This window comes from Oncorhynchus nerka, linkage group LG17, assembly GCF_034236695.1.
Source record: "Oncorhynchus nerka isolate Pitt River linkage group LG17, Oner_Uvic_2.0, whole genome shotgun sequence".
NCBI classification, from domain to species: Eukaryota; Metazoa; Chordata; class Actinopteri; order Salmoniformes; family Salmonidae; genus Oncorhynchus; species Oncorhynchus nerka.
This window is the reverse complement of record NC_088412.1, coordinates 49,135,738-49,158,289: the sequence shown is the minus strand read 5'-3', so window position 1 is coordinate 49,158,289 and position 22,552 is coordinate 49,135,738. Positions and strand designations below refer to the sequence as shown.

The 22,552-nt window shown below is 46.2% G+C and overlaps 1 protein-coding gene across 2 annotated transcripts in view; it reads right to left on the bottom strand.

Moving 5' to 3' along the window:
- LOC115145357 (N(G),N(G)-dimethylarginine dimethylaminohydrolase 1-like) overlaps positions 1–22,552 on the bottom strand; it is a 118,602-nt gene that overhangs the window by 32,736 nt on the left and 63,314 nt on the right. For both annotated transcript variants that reach the window (XM_029686853.2, XM_029686852.2), the window contains exons 2-3: positions 3,384–3,483; positions 1,772–1,845 (exon numbers count right to left, since the gene is read on the bottom strand). In XM_029686853.2, the coding sequence (XP_029542713.1) occupies positions 1,772–1,845; positions 3,384–3,483 (174 nt within the window). The remainder of the gene's footprint in view (positions 1–1,771; positions 1,846–3,383; positions 3,484–22,552) is intronic.

The following is a 22,552-nucleotide window of genomic DNA, read 5'->3' as shown; positions in this document are numbered from 1 at the left end:
AGCACACATTAATGCAATCTCCATAGATAAACATTGGCAGTAGAATGGCCTTACTGAAGAGCTCATTGACTTTCAACGTGGCACAGTCATAGGATTCCACCTTTCCAACAAGTCAGTTTGTCAAATTTCTGCTCTGCTAGCGCTGCCCCATTCAACTGTAAGTGCTGTTATAGTGGAAACGTCTAGGAGCAACAACGGCTCAGTCGCAAAGTGGTAGGCCACACAAGCTCACAGAACGAGACAGCCAAGTGATGAAGCGTGTAAAAATGGTCTGTCCTTGGTTGCAACGCTCAATACCGAGTTCCAAATTGCCTCTGGAAGCAACGTCAGCACAGGAACTGTTCATTGGGAGCTTCATGAAATGGGTTTCCATGGCCGAGCAGCTGCACACAAGCCTAAGATCACCATGCGCAATGCCAAGCGTCGGCTGGAGTGGTGTAAACGCGTTCTCTGTAGTGATGAATCACGGTTCACTATCTGACATTCCAACTATTGAATCTGGATTTGGCTGATGCCAGGAGAACACTACCTGCCCCAATGCATAATGCCAACTGTAAAGTTTGGTGGAGGAGGAATAATTAACTCAGGCTGTTTTTCATGGTTCGGGCTAGGCCCATTAGTTCCAGTGAAGGGAAATCTTAGCGCTACCACATAGAATCCTCTAGAATGTCATTGTGTGTTTCCAACTTTGTGGCAACAGTTTGCGACGGCCCTTTCCTGTTTCAGCATGATAATGCCCTAGTACACAAAGCGAGGTCCATAAAGAAATAGTTTGTCGAGATCGGTGTGGAAGAACTTGACTAGCTGCACAGAGCCCTGACCTTAACCCCATCAAACACCTTTGGGATGAATTGGCACACCGACTGAGAGCCAGGCCTAATCACCCAACACCAGTGCCAGACCTCTCTGATGCTCTTGTGGCTGAATAGAAGAAAGTCCCTGCAGCAATGTTTTAACATCTAATTGAAAGCCTTTGAATATGAGTAGAGGGTGCTATAGCAGCAAATGGGGGACTAACTCCATATTACTGCCCATGATTTTGGAATGAGATGTTCGAAGAGCAGGTGTCCACATACCTTTGGCCTGAAGATACAGTATTAAGTGTTATGATCTTGAATGGAAGACAAGACAATAGCCTGGTAGAGATGTCTCCCCATGCACTTTGATCTTCCTCTCGCATGTCCTTCACTCAACAAGGGTAAGAGCCTGTCCTTTACATATTTAACCCCCCAATCACATATGTGGATAATCCTGGCCTGAACAGAACAGGCTGTAAAAGTATCCTGAATTTAATAAAGGAAGGAGGAAAAACAATGGGAGCTGTAGAGGGGAAAAAGCCTTGTATGTTTTCCAAGAGCCGCATCATCAATACCTGACTTATCAAGGATAATGAATAACAGTGAGAGGCTGAGAGAAATACCATGGTGGAATTTAAATTGGACACAGACAGGAGCGGAAACAGGGCAGCGAGGAAAGGTCAAATTCCTGTTGGGTGTTGAACTCGCCAGGAAATGACCCCATGAATCAGCAAAAGGCATTCTTTCCCGAAACCACTGGAATCACCCTCTTCTCCTAGCCATACATTCCTGAGACACCATGTTTGCCATCTAATAAATTTCCGAGACAATAGCGTATTTAAATGCCTTGAGGCCCTTGAGGCTCCTGAATGAGACCATGATTACCTCAGGGGGGGCAGTAATGGTGGCTTGAGGACACAGGAAGTCAGTCTGAATATTCCCAGGGTGCACTGCTCTAGTCTGTTCTCACTCACCTTGAACACATCGGCCAGGATCTCTGCTCCTTTCTGATTGGTGCGTTTGGAAAGCCCCACGAAAAATTCTCTACCTGAGGAGAAACAGACAACAACCTGTGGTCAGTATGGATGGAGAGAAAGATATAACAGAAAGAGAGAAAGTACGGCCGCCACTCGTTTGGGTCGCCACTCAAGAGCATTGCAGAGAGAATGGGCGTAGCCGTTGAGCTTTTATAAATGAGCCGTTAGCGACGACGTTGCCAAGAGGAAATGTTCCTAGCCCTGCCTGCCAAGTGAAACCAATTTCAGCTGGATGGGAGATGGGAGGAACGTACCACAGAGAGCCAGCGTCTAGAAACTCAATTAAGTGTTCTAGTGCTTTTTCCAAGCCCTGCATGGTGTAGAGCATGACCCACATAACATTCACAGGCAAAGCTGCACAACTGTTACAGAATGTACAGAGTAGACCATAATAAAGACCTCACCTCACTAGCACTCTACCTACAGTACGTTCTCAGCTAGTTCATTGTGAGATGACTGTTGTGGAACAAGGTTCCTATTGTGATGAAATAGGGTGTGTGTGTGTGAGAGATGGGGGTATAATATTGCCATCTGAGCTAATCATTTTCAATCATGCAATGGGGCAGACTGCTGTAAGGAAAAACACTATTGTGAGGTCACATAGAAAGATATTACATTTAACATTTAAGTCATTTAGCAGACGCTCTTATCCAGAGCGACTTACAAATTGGTGCATTCACCTTATGACATCCAGTGGAGCAGCCACTTTACAATAGTGCATCTAAATCTTTTAAGGGGGGGGGGTGAGAAGGATTACTTTACCCTATCCTAGGTATTCCTTAAAGAGGTGGGGTTTCAGGTGTCTCCGGAAGGTGGTGATTGACTCCGCTGTCCTGGCGTCGTGAGGGAGTTTGTTCCACCATTGGGGGGCCAGAGCAGCGAACAGTTTTGACTGGGCTGAGCGGGAACTGTACTTCCTCAGTGGTAGGGAGGCGAGCAGACCAGAGGTGGATGAACGCAGTGCCCTTGTTTGGGTGTAGGGCCTGATCAGAGCCTGGAGGTACTGAGGTGCCGTTCCCCTCACAGCTCCGTAGGCAAGCACCATGGTCTTGTAGCGGATGCGAGCTTCAACTGGAAGCCAGTGGAGAGAGCGGAGGAGCGGGGTGACGTGAGAGAACTTGGGAAGGTTGAACACCAGACGGGCTGCGGCGTTCTGGATGAGTTGTAGGGGTTTAATGGCACAGGCAGGGAGCCCAGCCAACAGCGAGTTGCAGTAATCCAGACGGGAGATGACAAGTGCCTGGATTAGGACCTGCGCCGCTTCCTGTGTGAGGCAGGGTCGTACTCTGCGGATGTTGTAGAGCATGAACCTACAGATATGACAGTCAGTCAGTTGTAATTTGTACGCCATTTCAGTTGAGGTCACCTCAACTACTTGACTATTCCGAATGAGTTATTCGGGAACAATGTTTGTTCACCACCTGTGGTGATGGGTCATATCATTTGCATGATCAAGTGGTCATACATGTTTAGCTTTGCTGAATACTGTATCCGTTTCCATAGTGATAACTAAGAGGATGGTGATGCCCATGGCTTTAATGGTGTGTACCTGTAAAGAGGACGTCTCCTCCGTCCAGAGTGGCGTTCTCATCTGACATCTCAACGATGTTTAGGTCCAGCTCCTTCAGAGCTCGCCGCATGGCCTCTGTCTAGAAAACACACATAGACGGACAGGGTTAAGGCACATACACAAGTGCATATCTAGGCGCGTGACAGATGCACACACAAAGCATTCATTGGAAAGACGTTTATTGCAATGAGATATAGTACACACACATGACACACCAATAGGAGAGCTCTCAATGATATATGGAAATGAATACCTGGGACAGCCTAATAAACAGCGTCCAGAGAAGAAAGGTATTATGATCAAGTCATCATATTGCTACATAACACGAGCGAAAAGGCACATGATCCACCATCAGCCAGGTTCCGGAGTAGAGTACGAATCACGTAAACCAAACCAGTCTGTCCAAGAGATCATCATGACATCATCTCTGCGAGCCACAAGGTTATGTCATAACAGAGGAAGTATGTAAAACTTTTTATATGGCCACGGTGGTGGAAATGGGGTAGGAAGAGACCAACACTAACCTAAAAAAGGTTGGCGGATTAAAAAACGATCCATCCAAGTCAAAGTTCCTGGCCCGTTCTCTGGGTCAGCTGCCCCTGTGTGTGTGTCTCCATAGAAGAGGACCAGCTGTTTGGTGGTGGACTGGATTTGGTCAGTATAGCCTGGTCTGAGGTCCGCCTATTCGGGTTTGGACTGTCCCGGGTTTTGGGGGTCCCCAGGGAGCTGTGACTGCCGCGGGGCCTGGGGCTAATGTGATGTTAGTGTAACATCAGTGTTTCCACAGGCCCCTATCTCACCATGACCTCAGCCTAGCTGTTCGCTAATCGAAGGCTTCTGCTTCTCCTCACACCAGACACCCGGGCCAAGCCATGAAGTCATCCAGGTAGAGACTGCCATGCGGGCCACGGCACAGCACAACACAGATAACACAAACACTCACTCTCCCACACACGCATACATACACTTGCTATGCATTACACACATCCACACACAAATCCAAGACCTCCCTTGGATCCTCAATGAAACATAGTAGAACATGAGACCCTTTACCCTTTAAGTTCTATGTTTTTTTTGGTTTCTTTTTGGAAGGCTGCGAGGGTTTGTTTTGTAGAGGGACTCTAAGTGTGATTTTGGATGATCTTGTGGCTCTGGCTCTCAGACACAACAGCACCTGTGTAAACAATCATCACACAGACCAGGCTGTACCGGCTGGTTCCTCATCTGCTAAGGCTCAACCTCATTCCACACAAACTCAACCACTTTTGTAGCATCTCACAGAGCACCAAAGGCATCTCCTCTGCCACCTCATCCACATTTTCCCCTTTCTTCTCTCTCTCCTCCCTCTTCAGCTCCCAAGAACATTGTCTCCTTTTTCACCTATAGGTACACCGTGCTCTAGTTCATTAGTGGTCATAAGTAGATACTATGAAGTCACGACTGAATGTCTATTTAATAAACAGCATGGAAAATAGCCGTTTTAATTGGACCAAATATCTATTGAAATTAGAACAGACATGTTTTCCTTCAGGAGGTTATCAGTGCAACACCTTCAGCACTCCAATTAAGATGCATAGTAAGGGTACACAAGTTGTTTTGTATGATCCACAATAGATTTCAGATCTACTTTCCACTTGTCTTTGGCCTCATATTGCGTAAGGAACCAAATCAAATAAGTCAAGATTTCCCCTTTATTCAGTTTCATCTACATTTCTCTCTACTTCTCACTACTCTTCCCTTCTCCCAGGGCTACTCCACCATTCCCCCACAGCCACCCAGCCTCCACCACTGCGGTTGCCCCTCTCCTTCCCCTCTGCCTCCCGATGTGGCACACCGTGACAGGACTGGAGCCTCTGCCTGTGCCATCACAGCTGCAGCCTTCAGGAATCTTCAACAACCCACCAACTAACGGGCGGGAGTACAAACACACGCAACACGCAGATACGCACGCACACACAGACTAACCCTAACCCCCTTGACTTCACTCCTCAGGCATTTCCTCTGACGTGACCTCACAGGAGGGGATCTGTCCCAGGGACGCCAACTGGGGCCCTCAGGGGCCCGGGAGTCAAACGCACCGACCCCTGAATACAGACAGGCACTGGTGTGTGTGTGTGTGTGTGTGTGTGTGTGTGTGTGTGTGTGTGTGTGTGTGTGTGTGTGTGTGTGTGTGTGTGTGTGAGAAATAGAGTGGGGAACAGTTCTGGGGCCCGTCCGTCTCGTTCTTACCACCTGGACCCCCTAAACGGTTCCGGATTAGATATTTACATTGCATGGATGAGTAAATTAGCCCAGACTGGAAAATACAATTGGGGGTGTTCAGTGCATGACAGATACAGACTAGAGGTGTGTGGGTGGTGGACTGGTGGAGGGCTTCCCTAAAGTCAAACAAAGCTCAGAGGGTGTGCAGATACATGCGGTGGAGGGGGAAATATAGGCTAGTACAAGGTTTCCCAAACTCGGTCCTGGGGCCCTCCATGGGTGCACGTTCTGGTATTTGTCCTTGCACTTTAGTGAGTCAATTATTGTAATAATACTTATTTTGAGAAATAGCGGCCCTCGTGTGTACTTCCAGTAATAATGCATATCCCAGTATGGTACAGAAACTGTGTGAAAATCTGGATACCGCCCAAGCCTACATCTAGATAGCCTAGCCGAACAGACTGAGTGGCCACCCTGGCTGTTATGTAAAGAGGGTGCCAGCTCCACTCTCCAACTGATACCCACTCCGCTGCTAAACCGCCCCTGCCCAGGGCTACACGCTGAGTGCTAGGTCCTCCTATGAATGAGAAGGGCCTTTTGAAATTCACAACGGAGTTTTGACTGTTCTGTCCTAGGTACCCTGGTCCCAGATGTGTTTATGCTGTCTTTCCAACTCCTATGGTCACTGTCATGCAAGATAGCACAAACAGATCTGGGACTAGGCTACTAATAGTTGGAGCATGAATACAGAAATAAATAGCTTAATTTTTATTCCATGGCCATTGGGTAATTGAGTTGGAAAAGTCAAGTTCATGCGGCACCAATGATCGTTGGAGCTTCGGCTGACATCCCATAGCATAGATGAGGTTAAACATATAAGACCAATGCAGAGAAGGAAAAGTTAAAGAATGGAATGGGAATGCCAATCAGAATGGAAAAGGCTAATGACAAAGCTATGCACCCCAGAGAAGGAAAAGTTAAAGAATGGAATGGGAATGCCAATCAGAATGGAAAAGGCTAATGACAAAGCTATGCACCCCAGAGAAGGAAAAGTTAAAGAATGGAATGGGAATGCCAATCAGAATGGAAAAGGCTAATGACAAAGCTATGCACCCCAGAGAAGGAAAAGTTAAAGAATGGAATGGGAATGCCAATCAGAATGGAAAAGGCTAATGACAAAGCTATGCACCCCAGAGAAGGAAAAGTTAAAGAATGGAATGGGAATGCCAATCAGAATGGAAAAGGCTAATGACAAAGCTATGCACCCCAGAGAAGGAAAAGTTAAAGAATGGAATGGGAATGCCAATCAGAATGGAAAAGGCTAATGACAAAGCTATGCACCCCAGAGAAGGAATTTCAATAAACACACTGAACTTCATTAGGTATACAAAACATCCAGCGGGATAACGTTATCAGATCTTTCCAGGTATTTAGTACATCTTTGACGTCATGGAAGGACTAGAGAGACGACTGGACTGTCTTTGTTCAGTGCTGATAGGAGTGACTTGGAGCCTTAAAAGACTGAGAGGTTTGCTATGGTCAGTGATTCTCACCGAGTGGTTACCTTGGGATTTGCATACTTGGCCTAGAGGGTAACACACTCGCACGCAGGTTGACGTTTATAGTCATGAATCTTGCCTCGTAGGCAGAACTGAGCGATTTCCGCTAGATGGACCAGCTGCAAAGTCAAAATTGTCTATATTCAACAATTCATGAAAATAAAAATGAGCTTTTTGGTCTTAATTTAAGGCTAGTGTTGTGAAGTGTCATGCCACCCCATACAGTCTTCTAACTGTCTCCATTTACCTTGGGCAACAACCCTTTCCTCCACACGTGTTTACACTCCCAAATGATCTCTCCTCTGCCCTTTTCACCCCTTTCAGTTCCTTATTGATGCAGCGTGCTCCTTCCTACACACTAGGATATTCTTTTGGTGATGCCACTGGGTAGGCCTAGCATTCCTCCTGCATTATATGATGAAGCCCTTTGTTATTATACTGTCTGGAGAATGTAAGTCCTAAATAATGTATAGTACTTATTTTTTTGTATTTGTTTGTATTTATTTGCCCTCCGTTTTCTAATGATGCTAAATGTCTCCTTAGTTTATAGCTGTTATATGTTAAGTCTATTTATACCCATAGTCACTTGGCACTACCTTGACGTGTCTGCACCTTTATGTTAATTTCTTTGTTTTCCTAATGTTTCATTTTTGTATCTCTCATCCAGACCACCACATCCTAAAGCACATCCTTGTTATCCAAATTCTACCTACAGGCCTTACAAGCCCCAACACCTAACCTCATCCTAATGTCCATCCAAACCCTCTCCCCATGTATTCTGTTTGTCCCTGTGTTAAACTGTGTAATAAATACCTCTAAATCTGGATTCCTGCTCCATCTCCTGATTCACGTTATGACCGATGCACCGTTGTGGCAGAAACAGTCTGGAACCTAGCTTACTGTTCCGCCCTAGTCCTTTTCTTCATGGTCCTTCGAGCCGGATAAGACTGCTGCCTTGGAACCAGACAACCTACCAGAAGGAGGTGCAGGAGTCATCCCCAAAAGCCTTCAAAACGCACACACCGAACCCAGAAGCACAAAGAAATCTTCACCCCCTTCCAGTACCAGCTCCTCCTAGGCATACTAAGAGACATTTAAAGTAATCTACAAGAGAACGCAGGAGCAGCGGGTACAGTGGGCCCCCATCAAGCTCCTATCTAATCCAGCCTCTGTCGATAGTTCTTCCAAACCCCCCTCTTGTGGCCAGTGTGCCAGCCCCTCCAAGCTCCCCTCCTGTGGCCAGCACACCAGACCCTACCAAGCCTCATCCTCCAGCTCGGATCCAGGGAGCCACCAGTCCAACTCCAACCCAGGGCCTTCCCTTTCCAGTGGTCAGCGTGCCACCTCCGGGCCTTTCCTCTCCAGTAACCAACATGCCACGCCCTACAGGTCCCTTTCCTGTGGCAATTGTGCAACCTCCTGGTGGCCAGCATGCCAACCCCATGCCTTCCGGCTGGCAAAACAAACCCAAGCCGTCCAACTGTCTAGAAACATCTGAGGGATGTTGAGCTTTGCCCTCCTCCTTGCACATCCTTGTTACCCATATCCTATCTCCAAGGCTTTACAAGCCTCAACACCCACAGGCTTTATAAGCCCCGACTCCTAACCTCCGTCCACGCCCTCACCCTATGTGCTCTGTTCGTTACTGTGTTCAACTGTGTAATGATTCACATTCTGACCGATGCACCATGGTGGCCTTCCTGAGCCTAGCTAAGCCTGTCCTAGCCCTAGTCCTTTTCTTCAGTTAGGGTAAGCAGTGTAGTTAAGGTTAGGTTTCAAATCATGGGTTAGGGTTAGGGTTTTCTGACTTTGTGCCTGTGCCAGCTAGTGACCAGCTGGAGCTACCTCTAGGGAAAGATTCATAACCTGCCACTCACGCGTGCGCATACACGCACACACAGGTTTTATCTTAGTCTTATTTTAAATGAATATAGTTCAGTCCTTGAGCTGTTCTTGTCTAATGTTCTGTATTTTGTCATCTTTTGTTTTGTGCAGACGTTTCATGTTGTGTTTGGACCCCAGGAAGAGTAGCTGCTGCTTTAGCAACAGCTAATGGGGATCCTAATCAAATACTATAACGGAGAGTATGTTTCTATTTCTCCATTACATACACTGCTCCTCTGGACCGTCCCCTAACATGACTAAACAGGAATAGTATTTTATGAATAGTTCAGTAAAATGGAAGTTGCAGGTAATCGGGAAGCCAAGGAAAAGCACTGAGCATGCAGGCTCAGTCACTGACTGCTGCCTTGAGAGAGATGATGCTCTTTTTCTCACTTTCTCTCACACAACCTAAATGCATGCGCACATGCTTGCAAACACACACGCCACATGCACACATGCACAGATGCACACATAGTACTGTGTCAATTATCTTTGTTGTTGCAAAACGGAGTTGTTTTTTCACCATTCCTCTGTTAACAGGTTGTGGCAGTGCAATAACCCAGTTCACAGCAGGAATGTGACAAAAAGTATGCTATTTATGCAACAGTCTAATGAAAATAAACTCTCAATGCCTTGTCCAGGCCAGGCAGGCAGTATCCAAACAAATCCCAAGGCAATACGTTGGAAAAAACCTGCTGCTAAGGTAACCAAGCCATCTCTCTCTCTCGCTCTCTCGCTCTCTCTCGCTCTCTCGCTCTCTCGCTCTCTCTCGCTCTCTCGCTCTCTCTCGCTCTCTCGCTCTCTCGCTCTCTCTCGCTCTCTCGCTCTCTCGCTCTCTCGCTCTCTCTCGCTCTCTCGCTCTCTCTCGCTCTCTCGCTCTCTCGCTCTCTCTCGCTCTCTCGCTCTCTCTTGCTCTCTCGCTCTCTCTCGCTCTCTCGCTCGCTCTCTCGCTCTCTCGCTCTCTCTCGCTCTCTCGCTCTCTCGCTCTCTCTCTCGCTCTCTCTTTTATTTTGCATAACACACAACTATCTGCTTAGGGATTACATAAACGTTTGATCAGTAGGTCAAAGTAAAGCAGCCACAGTAGATCATCAAGAACCTCACAGCTGAGCAGAACAACAACCACGGGAGATGTGCCTGTCTCAGCAGCAGAGGAAAGGAGAGGAAGCTAGCTAGAGCCAGAGACCTATATCCAACCACTGCCAGACTGTCCCAAATAGCATCCCATTTTCAGAGCCCACGGCTCTGGTCAAAAGTAATGCATTATATAGGGAACAGGGTGTCATTTAGGAGGGAGACTAGATCCAACCGCTGCCAGAACGACTTCATTTGGACTCCCAGGATATTCGGAGCTGGAGCAGAAATATGCCCCAAACAGCCTGTGAGGCTGTGACATATTTATGGCTTCACTAAGGAGCTGAGATGGCAGAGCAGGGTGTGGCATGGTGGGGGGGCACATTATGGTCTGAGTGTGGATTGTTGTGCAAAAGGAAAATCACATAGAAAATGCTCAGAGTTACAGGGAGATACAAAAAGGGGTGGGAGAGCATTTAGGGGACTTGGCAAGGTAGTGCTCTCTCTATCTATATCTATGTTCCTCCACCCTGTTACCCTAGCGAGCCAGAGTGAGCCCCCAGGTAGCCCCCTTCACCCTGCTGGGGGTACATTTCAGTCCCGTCCCTTGGTGTTCCCATGGACCAAACCCTCCAACCCGCTGGGGTGTTAGGCAAGAGGGGAAACCATTATACCTATACCTATTATACCAAACGGAGAGTTTGTTTCCAGCTTTACCAAGGCACCAATCATACCAGCTCAGGCATCTACCTCGGGCGTTCAAAGGCTGTTTCTCTGTCACTGTCATTAGATACACGTGTTGAAGACTGGCTTTGTTAAAGGCATCACAATAAGGATGTTCCATTTCTGTGTTTCACTCACACCCCTTCCCTTTCCGGGACGAGTCAACTACCCTTCCACACTGGGAACGAGTCAGAATTGACTCTTTCTAACAAACTAAGAAATACTTCTAGTAAAAAGCACTATCACTATCCATTAGAAAGATGAGTTTCAAGAAACTTCGGCACAGCAACTGTGGAATGGCATCTTTTAAAACAGCATCTTATTCTTAGTGTGCTTCAGTATACAAGGAAAGCCTCATAGGATGTGAACTTTAGAGCTGTATAGATCTAGCACTGTAATCAGCACACAAACTCAGTCCCGACACTACTCTGTTATGTAGCCTAGCTACAAGCCAGGGGGAAGCCCAAGATGATCTTCAGCGCTCTAGGCAGCATGCTCTCAGGGAGGGAGACAGATTGGAGGACATGGAAAAACAAGACAGATACATAAAGACGAGAATGGGAATGAGTGGAATAAGAGAGAATTTTTTCAAGACACCTCAATTCTTTCAAGACCCCCCCCATACACACACACACACACACACACACACACACACACACACACACACACAGAGCTCTACTACAACAAACAAAGGTATCAGCATTGCCGGCCCAGGGCCAGCATTCCAGTCTCAGGGAAAATAAAGCTTCTCCTTCTAACCTCCAATCTCCCCCCTTATATCAGCAGCAGAGCCAGAAAGATACGTGTGTATGTTTTTGTAGTAGCTGTGTGTCTCTCAACACAACCTCACACTGCGATGGCTCCACAAATATAGAAAGTAGAACTGCAGGGCAACAGGGTTTGTTGAAGGTGGGTGTATGAGTGGGGGGTATGGGTTGCCCTTCTGTATCCCCCCCACGTAATGCCCTGACCACCAGGGACTATATCTATGCCCCCCCCCCGCCCCACACACACTCCTCTACCCCAACACAGGAGGTGAAACAATAAACACACCCCCTAGGAGGATTACAGTGGACCCTTGCCTGGCCGCCTCTGCCTGATCAGAAATAACATTCCGTTCATCAGTGAGGGAGCACGCACACACGCACACACGCACACACGCACACACAGCTCTGTACCCCCAGCCGGTCAGTCACGCCATCATACAACAGGCCCTTAGAGAGAAGACAAACGGCTGGCATTCACTTTCAAGGGCTCTGTTAAATCGTACTGACACAATGATACATTCTGTGACCAGATGGGTTTAACGACAACAATGTAGGCCAGAAGTTAACTTCAAAAGGGGAACATAAATTCGAACATGATTGCCTTTGAAGGTCCTTTGATCTATAAAGTAAAAAGCCTGGACGAAGATAGGTTGCCCGAATGTGTAGGCGCTTAACGAGAGGTGGCCCCACTAACTCACCTCCCACACTTGTTGAATAGTGACTTTACTCTCCTTTCTCTGGCTAATATAGAGGGGAAAACCTATTCCCAGACCACCTTTGGCCTACCTGGCCAGGTATACAGGACCACCAACATCTTTAGTGGAGCAGTGAATTACTAAAACACTGACCTGACTGGATCCACCATCCCAAACACTCACCCTCCAACCCAACCCCCCCCCCCCGATATAGCATGTTGTGTGTGTCTACAACTCCACAAGCTTCTATCAAGATAGTAAAATGTTTGGCAAGGGACTTCTAGACTAACTAAAAGACACTGTTAGGCAGAGTTTGTCTGGACGAGAGTTAGAGGAAACAGAGGGAAATTGTTCGGTGAAGCTCATGAACACTCACCACACACATGTACGCACACACACAGTGAATCATAGAGCTCCAAACAAATACTTTCCCTGAATGTCTCCCAGAGCCCAGATGACTCTTCCAGAGGGGCTAATGGAAAAAATCTGGTTTTGACGCTTTGAGAGAATCAGAGATGAGACAGAAGAAACGAGATAGGTAGTTTAGATTGCGGTAAAATAGGCAGAGAGATAGAGAAAGGAGATAGAGAGAGAGACGAGTCATGGGTGAGGAGGTGATGATACTAATGCTATCACTAAAGGAATCCCCATCTCATCTCTAATCCTCCAATGACCGGAAGAGGGAGGCTGGACAGGGTGAGGTCAGCCCATGCAGGGTTAGCCTGCTCTGGGCCTCTAAGAGAGGGACCCTGTCCATGGAGGTCAGAGGAACCACTGGTCTCCAGAGGATACTGATAATGAGTAATTCAGAAGAAATGTCTGTACAGTGTACAGTCGTGGCCAAAAGTTGAGAATGACACAAATATTAATTTTCATAAAGTTTGCTGCTTCAGTGTCTAGATATTTTTGTCAGATGTTACTATGGAATACTGAAGTATAATTACAAGCATTTCATAAGTGTCAAAGGCCTTTATTGACAATTACATGAAGTTGATGCAAAGAGTCAATATTTGCAGTGTTGATCCTTCTTTTTCAAGACCTCTGCAATCTGCCCCGGCATGCTGTCATTTAACTTCTGGGCCACATCCTGACTGATGGCAGCCCATTCTTGCATAATCAATGCTTGGAGTTAGTCAGAATTTGTGGGGTTTTGTTTGTCCACAACTCTAACCTTGAGGATTGACCACAAGTTCTCAATGGGATTAAGGTCTGGGGAGTTTCCTGGCCATGGACTCAAAATATCAATGTTTTATTCCCCAAGCCCCTTAGTTATCACTTTTGCATTATGGCAAGGTGCTCCATCATGCTGGAAAAGGCATTGTTCATCACCAAACTACTCCTGGATGGTTGTGTTGGACAATGTGTTGGTACCATTCTTTATTCATGGCTGTGTTCTTAGGCAAAATGGTGAGTGAGCCCACTCCCTTGGCTGAGAAGCAACCCCACACATGAATGGTCTCAGGATGCTTTACTGTTGGCACGACACAGGACTGATGGTAGCGCTCACCTTGTCTTCTCCGGGCAAGCTTTTTTCCGGGTGCCCCAAACAATCGGAAAGGGGACTCATCAGAGAAAATTACTTTACCCCAGTCCTCAGTAGTCCAATCCCTGTACCTTTTGCAGAATATCAGTCTGTCCCTGATGTTTTTCCTGGAGAGAAGTGACTTCTTTGCTGCCCTTCTTGACACCAGGCCATCCTGAGTCTTTGCCTCATTGTGCGTGCAGATGCACTCACACCTACCTACTGCCATTCCTGAGCAAGCTGTGGTGCCCCGATCCCACAGCTGAATCAACTGTAGGAGATGGTCCAAGCCTTTAACCAACAATGTTTTAAGAAAATATCGACAACAAAAAGAGTAAGCGATAAGAAAAACAAACAATTAAGGAGCAGCAGTAAATAACAACAGCGGGCTATATACAGGGGGTACCGGTTCAGAAAATGTGTCAATATGCGGGGACACCATTGTCGAGGTAATTGAGGTAATTATGTACATGCTGGTAGGGCTATTTAAAGGGGCTATGCATAGATAATAACAGAGAGTAGCAGCAGTGTAGGGGGGTAGCAAAGAGAACAGTCTATGACTAGTGTGGCTGGAGTCTTTGACAAATTTTAGGGCCTTCCTCTGACACCGCCTGGTATAGAGGTTCTAGATGGCAGGAAGCTTGGCCCCGGTGATGTACTGGGCCGTATGCACTACCCTCTGTAGTGTAGTGCCTTGCGGTCAGAGGCCGAGCAGTTGCCCTACCAGGCAGTGATGCAACCCGTCAGGATGCTCTTGATGGTGCAGCTATAAAACCTTTTGAGGATCTGAGGACCCATGCCAAATCTTTTCAGTCTCCTGAGGGGGAATAGGTTTGGTCATGCCCTCTTCTAGGCTGTCTTTCTGTGCTTGGACCATGTTCGTTTGTTGGTGATGTGGACCCCAAGGAACTTGAAGCTCTCAACCTGCTCCACTACAGCCCCATCGATGAGAATGGGGGTGTGCTCGGTCTTCCTTTTCCTGTAGTACACAATCATCTCCTTTGTCTTGATCACGTTGAGGGAGAGGTTGTTGACCTTGCACCACAACACTTCACAATGTTGTCTGTGTGGGTGGACCAATTCAGTTTGTCTGTGATGTGTACGCCGAGGAACTTAAAACTTACTACCCTCTCCACTACTGTCCGATCGATGTGGATAGGGGGGTGCTCCCTCTGCTGTTTCCTGAAGTCCACAATCATCTCCTTAGTTTTGTTGACGTTGAGTGTGAGGTCATTTTCCTGACACCACACTCCGAGGGCCCTCACCTCCTCCCTGTAGGCCGTTTCGTCGTTGTTGGTAATCAAGCCTACCACTGTAGTGTGGTCCGCAAACTTGATGGTTGAGTTGGAGGCGTGCATGGCCACGCAGTCATGGGTGAACAGGGAGTACAGGAGAGGGCTCAGAACGCACCCTTGTGGGGCCCCAGTGTTGAGGATCAGCGGGGTGGAGATGTTGTTACCTACCCTCACCACCTGGGGGCAGCCCGTCAGGAAGTCCAGTACCCAGTTGCACAGGGCGGGGTCGAGACCCAGGGTCTCGAGCTTGATGACGGGTTTGGAGGGTACTATGGTGTTAAATGCTGAGCTGTAGTCGATGAACAGCATTCTCACATAGGTATTCATCTTGTCCAGATGGGTTAGGGCAGTGTGCAGTGTGGTTGAGATTGCATCATCTGTGGACCTATTTGGACGGTAAGCAAATTGGAGTGGGTCTAGGGTGTCAGGTAGGGTGGAGGTGATATGTTCCTTGACTAGTCTCTCAAAGCACTTCATGATGACGGAAGTGAGTGCTACGGGGCGGTAGTCGTTTAGCTCAGTTACCTTAGCTTTCTTGGGAACAGGAACAATGGTGGTCCTCTTGAAGCATGTGGGAACAGCAGACTGGGATAAGGATTGATTGAATCAGCATTATGTACAAAACAAGTTACGAACAAAGAAAAATAGTGTTTAACATGATTTTTGAATGACTACCTCATCTCTGTACCCCACACATACAGATAATTGTAAGGTCTCTCAGTCGAGCAGTGAATTTCAAACACAGATTCAACCACAAATACCAGGGAGGTTTTCCAAATTCTCACAAAAATTAATACACCCAGTCACCACAAAGATACAGGCGTCCTTCCTAAATCAGTTCCCGGAGAGGAAGGAAGCCGCTCAGGGATTTCACCATGAGGCCAATGGTGACATTAAAACAGTTACAGAGTTTAATGGCCGTGACGGGAGAAAACTGAGGATGGATCAACAAGATTGTTGCTACTCCACAATACTAAATGCAATGACAGAGTGAAAAGAAGCAAGCCTGTGGAGAAATAAATATTCCAAAGCATGCATCCTGTTTACAATAACGCACTAAAGTAAATCTGCAAAACTCTGGCAAAGAAATTAACTTCATGTCCTGAATACTAAGTGTTATGTTTGGGGCAAATCCAACACAACACATCACTGAGTACCACTTCATATTTTCAAGCATGGTGGTTGCTGCATCTTGCTATGGGTATCCTTTTCATCGACAAGGACGAGGGAGTTTTTTGGGGATAAAAAGAAACAGAATAGAGGAAAACCTGGTTCAGTCTGTTTTTTAACAGACGCTGGGAGACAAATTCACCTTTCGGCAGGACAATAACCTAAAACACAAGGCCAAATATTTATTTAATTAACTAGGCAAGTTGGTTAAGAACACATTTTTATTTATAATGACAGCCTACCCCGGCCAAACCCGGACAACGCAGGGCCATCATCATCCTGTTCATAAGTACGGAACATCCCAAATTCAACATCAAATAACATGGGGGCCATAATCCATACATTGTAGTGACTCTTCTCATTCCTAGACTCTATAATCATTATTTTTCCAACTAATTTATATTTTTGAGGTGTTCCCAGCGATTTGTTCTCTGCTCCAGAACAATGAAATGGTTTTGGACAGAGAGCAAGAGAGAGAGCGAGAGAGAGAGAGCGAGAGAGAGAGCGAGAGAGAGAGAGCGAGAGAGAGAGAGCGAGAGAGAGAGCGAGAGAGAGAGAGAGAGAGCGAGAGAGAGAGCGAGAGAGAGAGAGAGAGCAAGAGAGAGAGCTGTGTGCAGTAAGAGAACACCATACCACACAGCAACACCCAGAGTTTCCAAAGAATGTGATGGACACGTTCCCAAAGGCAAAAAGGGGAGTTTTCTGCCAACCAGCCAGGGTATAAACTAACTGCCCATTGTGAAGGGATCTCCCAAAACAGCAATAGGGCAGCCATGTAAACCCAGACGTATGGGAGTGGCTCATATGCATGAAAAAATAAGGTATAGCTACAAGCAGCAATGCCGGGGTTCAAGTTGTGGGCCCACTCTGCCACCATCAGGACAAATAGGACACATCACCCTAGGATGAGCTACTTCTGTACTCCTTACCATGTTTGCCAAATATCAGAACTCAAAATCAAACTGATTATTTAATATGCTTCTAATGTACACTATTTTGGACCATTTTCAATGATGTTGACTACTTTATACATCTTCTCCAGAACTGCTGGACAGATTGACACCAAATTGGGTATATAGCATATTGTACCCATGTCGTTAAACGCAATATTTTCCAAGACTAGCTGAAACAATATAGCCGCCATGAGCCAATGAGCTTGCATTAACTTTGTTTCCTGTCCAACAACCCTACCATGCGGCTAAACTGAACCACGGGTCAGCTAGACTCATATCACTGAGCATGTGTGCCAAATTTCATCACTCTGACTCAAACAGATCACAATATATAAACATGTGCACCTTATAGAGCAACCGTGTGGTCGATCTGATTAGATGTTGAGTCTTCAGTGTTTGAAACGTGTCCCAAAATTGTTACAAAATGAAAATACGTGTGATTTATGGAATACACCCACGTGAATGTTTATTGGTCAGTAGTGGCCATGTTGTTTCACATACTAGCCTGGAGCGCATTGGCTTGAGAAATCTTGGTCCACAGATGCCATATCAATTACATGACCAAAAGAATGTGGACATCTCATTCCAAAATCATGGGCATTAATGGAGTTGGTCACCCCTTTACTTCTATAACAGCCTCCACTCTTCTGGGAAGGCATTCCACTAAATGTTGGAACATTGCTGCTCTAACAGCCTCCACTCTTCTGGGAAGGCATTCCACTAGATGTTGGAACATTGCTGCTCTAACAGCCTCCACTCTTCTGGGAAGGCTTTCCACTAGATGTTGGAACATTGCTGCTCTAACAGCCTCCACTCTTCTGGAAAGGCATTCCACTAGATGTTGGAACATTGCTGCTCTAACAGCCTCCACTCTTCTGGGAAGGCTTTCCACTAGATGTTGGAACATTGCTGCTATAACAGCCTCCACTCTTCTGGGAAGGCTTTCCACTAGATGTTGGAACATTGCTGCTATAACAGCCTCCACTCTTCTGGGAAGGCATTCCACTAGATGTTGGAACATTGCTGCTCTAACAGCCTCCACTCTTCTGGGAAGGCTTTCCACTAGATGTTGGAACATTGCTGCTCTAACAGCCTCCACTCTTCTGGGAAGGCATTCCACTAGATGTTGGAACATTGCTGCTATAACAGCCTCCACTCTTCTGGGAAGGCATTCCACTAGATGATGGAACATTGCTGCTATAACAGCCTCCACTCTTCTGGGAAGGCATTCCACTAGATGCTGGAACATTGCTGCTATAACAGCCTCCACTCTTCTGGGAAGGCATTCCACTAGATGCTGGAACATTGCTGCTATAACAGCCTCCACTCTTCTGGGAAGGCATTCCACTAGATGCTGGAACATTGCTGCTATAACAGCCTCCACTCTTCTGGGAAGGCATTCCACTAGATGCTGGAACATTGCTGCTATAACAGCCTCCACTCTTCTGGGAAGGCTTTCCACTAGATGCTGGAACATTGCTGCTATAACAGCCTCCACTCTTCTGGGAAGGCTTTCCACTAGATGTTGGAACATTGCTGCTATAACAGCCTCCACTCTTCTGGGAAGGCTTTCCACTAGATGTTGGAACATTGCTGCTATAACAGCCTCCACTCTTCTGGGAAGGCATTCCACTAGATGCTGGAACATTGCTGCTATAACAGCCTCCACTCTTCTGGGAAGGCTTTCCACTAGATGCTGGAACATTGCTGCTATAACAGCCTCCACTCTTCTGGGAAGGCTTTCCACTAGATGTTGGAACATTGCTGCTATAACAGCCTCCACTCTTCTGGGAAGGCTTTCCACTAGATGTTGGAACATTGCTGCTATAACAGCCTCCACTCTTCTGGGAAGGCATTCCACTAGATGCTGGAACATTGCTTCAGGGACTTACTTCTATTCCGCCACAAGAGCATTATTGAGGTTGGGCACTGATGTTGGGCGATTAGGCCTCTCTCTCAATCAGCGTTCCAATTCATCCCGAAGGTGTTCGATAGGGTTGAGGTCAGGGCTCTGTGCATGCCAGTCAAGTTCTTCCACACCGATCTTGACAAATCATTTTTGTATGGACCACGCTTTGTCCACTGGGGCATTACCATGCTCAAACAGGAAAGGGCCGTCCCAAACTGTTGCCGCAAAGTTTGAAGCACAGAATCGTCTAGAATGTCATGGTATGCTGTAGCGCTAAGATTTACCTTCACTGGAACTAATGGGCCTAGCCCAAACCATGAAAAACAGCCCCAGATCATTATTCCTCCTCTACCAAACTTTACAGTTGGCCCTATGCATTGGGGCAGGTAGCATTCTCCTATCGGACTGTCAGATGGTGAAGCATGATTCACTCCAGAGAATGCATTTCCACTGCCCCAGAGACCAATGGCGGCGAGCTTTACACCACTCCAGCCGATGCTTGGCATTGCGCATGGTGATCTTAGGCTTGTGTGTGGCTGCTCGGCTATGGAAACCCATTTCCTGAAGCTCCCAACGAACAGTTCTTGTGCTGACGTTGCTTCCAGAGGCATTTTGGAACTCGGCATTGAGCGTTGCAACCAGGGACAGACAATTTTTAGGAGCTTCAGCACTTATTCAAGTCCCATTCTGTAAGCTTGTGTGGCTTACCACTTTGTGGCTGAGCCGTTGTTGCTCCTAGACATTTCCACTTCACAATAACAGCACTTACAGTTGACTGGGGCAGTGCTAGCAGAGCAGAAATTTTATGAAATGATTTGTTGGAAAGGTGGCATCCTATGACGGTGCCATGTTGAAAGTCACAGAGCTCTTCAGTAGGGCCATTTTACTGCCAATGTTTTGCCTATGGAGATTGCATGGCAGTGTGCTCGATTTTATACACCTGTCAGCAACGGGTATGGATGAAATAGCCGAATCCACTAAGTTGAAGGGGTGTCCACATACATTTGTATATGTAGTGTATCAAGTTTTGTGTAGATGTTTCTTTCGGTGCTAGAGGAGTAGCATTTTATGTGTTTTTCTCAAAATTCTACATGACGGAAAATCCATTATGGCGAACCTTATGGGTCCTGAAGGCAAGGGGGAGACTTTACGGACATGCCTGGTGCCCGAACAGATTCGGTTCAGTCAATTCAGTCAGTCGTCCTCATGAGCCCTCCCTACCTAGCTAGATTATGCTTGTGGCTAGAAATTTCTGCGAATTTGAAACTTATCTGCCGAAGTTGGGACTTGGGAGTGTTCAGAATCCTTCAGTTTTTATTTGACTACAAAAGCAATAAATGTGCTTTAACTGTCCCTCTGGCCTGAAATTAGCAAGACTGGCGGCAGGTAGCCTAGCGGTTAGAGCGCTAGGACAGTAAATGAAAGGTTGCTGGTTTGAATCCCCGAGCTGACTTGGTAAAGAAAAATATGTTGATGTGCCCTTGAGCAAGGCACTTAACCCCTTAATTCTCCTCTAAATTGCTCTGGTGTTGATACACTGGTCCTTGGTCTGGTTCTCAGAAAGTTGTGGTGTGGATCTGACTTACTTTCTGGTACTCACACCAATTTTACACTTTGAATCCATGTGGGTTGTGCACACATCAGGAAACTCTGGAGAGTATTGAGATACATAGCCAGCAGGAGGCTCCTTTTCCACCAAGAGCGTCTGAAAGACTTGAATTGTCACGCCCAACCTCACTCAACTTACATCTGCTTGGTCTATAGATGGAGGAATTAATTAAGCGGTGTCTTAGGAGATCTTGTTAAACATTTTGGGAAAATATACACTATTTTCAACATGATCCATCATGGTGACATCGTAGGTTCTAGAGGAAAATGTTTTCCTTGGGTTGAGAGGAAACGCTCTACCAAATTCCGAGAATCTAGGTCAAACGAGGAGGCGGGGGTGACCTTTTGAAGTAAAATTTTGTTTATAAGGCCACCATTTGGCCGAGTTGCACCACGTGTAATCAAATGTATTTGCCTATCAAGTTGGGTCTCTATAGGTCTTACCATTTAAGAGTTATAGCTCTCCAAAGATCGGAAAAATAATAATAATCCTAGGAATTATAGAGTTCAAATCAAATAAACTTTTATTAGTCACATACGCCGAATTCAACACCTTACCTTACAGTGAAATGCTTACTTACGAGCCCCTAACCAACAGTGCAGTTTTAAAAAATACAGACAAGAATAAGAGATAAAAGTAACAAGTCATTAAAGATCAGCAGTAAAACAATAATATATACAGGGGATGTTGGTACAGAGTCAATGTGCGGGGGGCACCAGTTAGTTGAGGTAGTATGTACATGTAGGTAGAGTTATTAAAGTGACTATGCATAGATGACAACAGAGAGTGGCAGTGGTGTGGAGAGGGGGGAGGATGCAAATAGTCTGGGTAGCCATTTGACTAGATTTTCAGGAGTCTTATGGATTGGGGATAGACGGTGTTTAGAAACCTCTTGAACCAAGACTTGGAGCTCCGGTACCGCTGGAGGCTCGGAGGCCGAGCAGTTGCCATACCAGGCAGTGATGCAACCAGCTGTAGAACCTTCTGAGGATCTGAGGGCCCTTCGGGGCTTGGATCCTAATAATCCTAACAATTATAATAAGGTTCCAGCCCCTTTGTGGCTTGGACGCTTTATTAACAACGAACGTCAACAAATACAATACTGTTTCACCAGATTTGCTGCTTGAACCCTTTCAAAGAAAGTAAGTGCTTTTTTTATTATTTTTAAAGGGAGGGGAGAATAGAAAAGAGCGAGAGGACCATGTTTCCCATAAATGTTAATGAAGGGCTTTCCCAGGCGTTTCTTTTTTTCCTGCAATATGAAACAAGGGATCAGACAGATGTTGATGTAAAGCAGTAAGGGTCTACCTAAAAGAGGAGGTAGAGAGAAACACTGGAAGGAACTGGACATTAACTATAGGTTTTTAGGCTTTACTAGGATCAGCTAGTTACTAAATCTCTTTACAGTGTACAGACACTATTCTCACTCCATTCTTCCTCGAAATCAATAGTCTCTCGGTTCAAGGACACCATTTGTCCTCAGAAAACTCTCTGGCAATACCAATAAGGATTCAAGCCTTTTCCATTTAGTCTTAATCTTTGGATTGAAATGAGGTAAAACCAGTTCCATTTTGTTGTTACATGTACGTATATAGACACTAGATTAATGATATGTATTTAAAAGCTGGATTGTGAGCCATCTATTTATAGATTAAGAATGTAATGTTAATACTGCTGTAAAATGGACTGGAGGAGGTTGTTTCCTATTAAATATGGCAATATGTACGTGCGTACGTATGTGTGTGTGGTGGCCTCTCACGAACCTACGGCCAGGTTCTTTATCTTG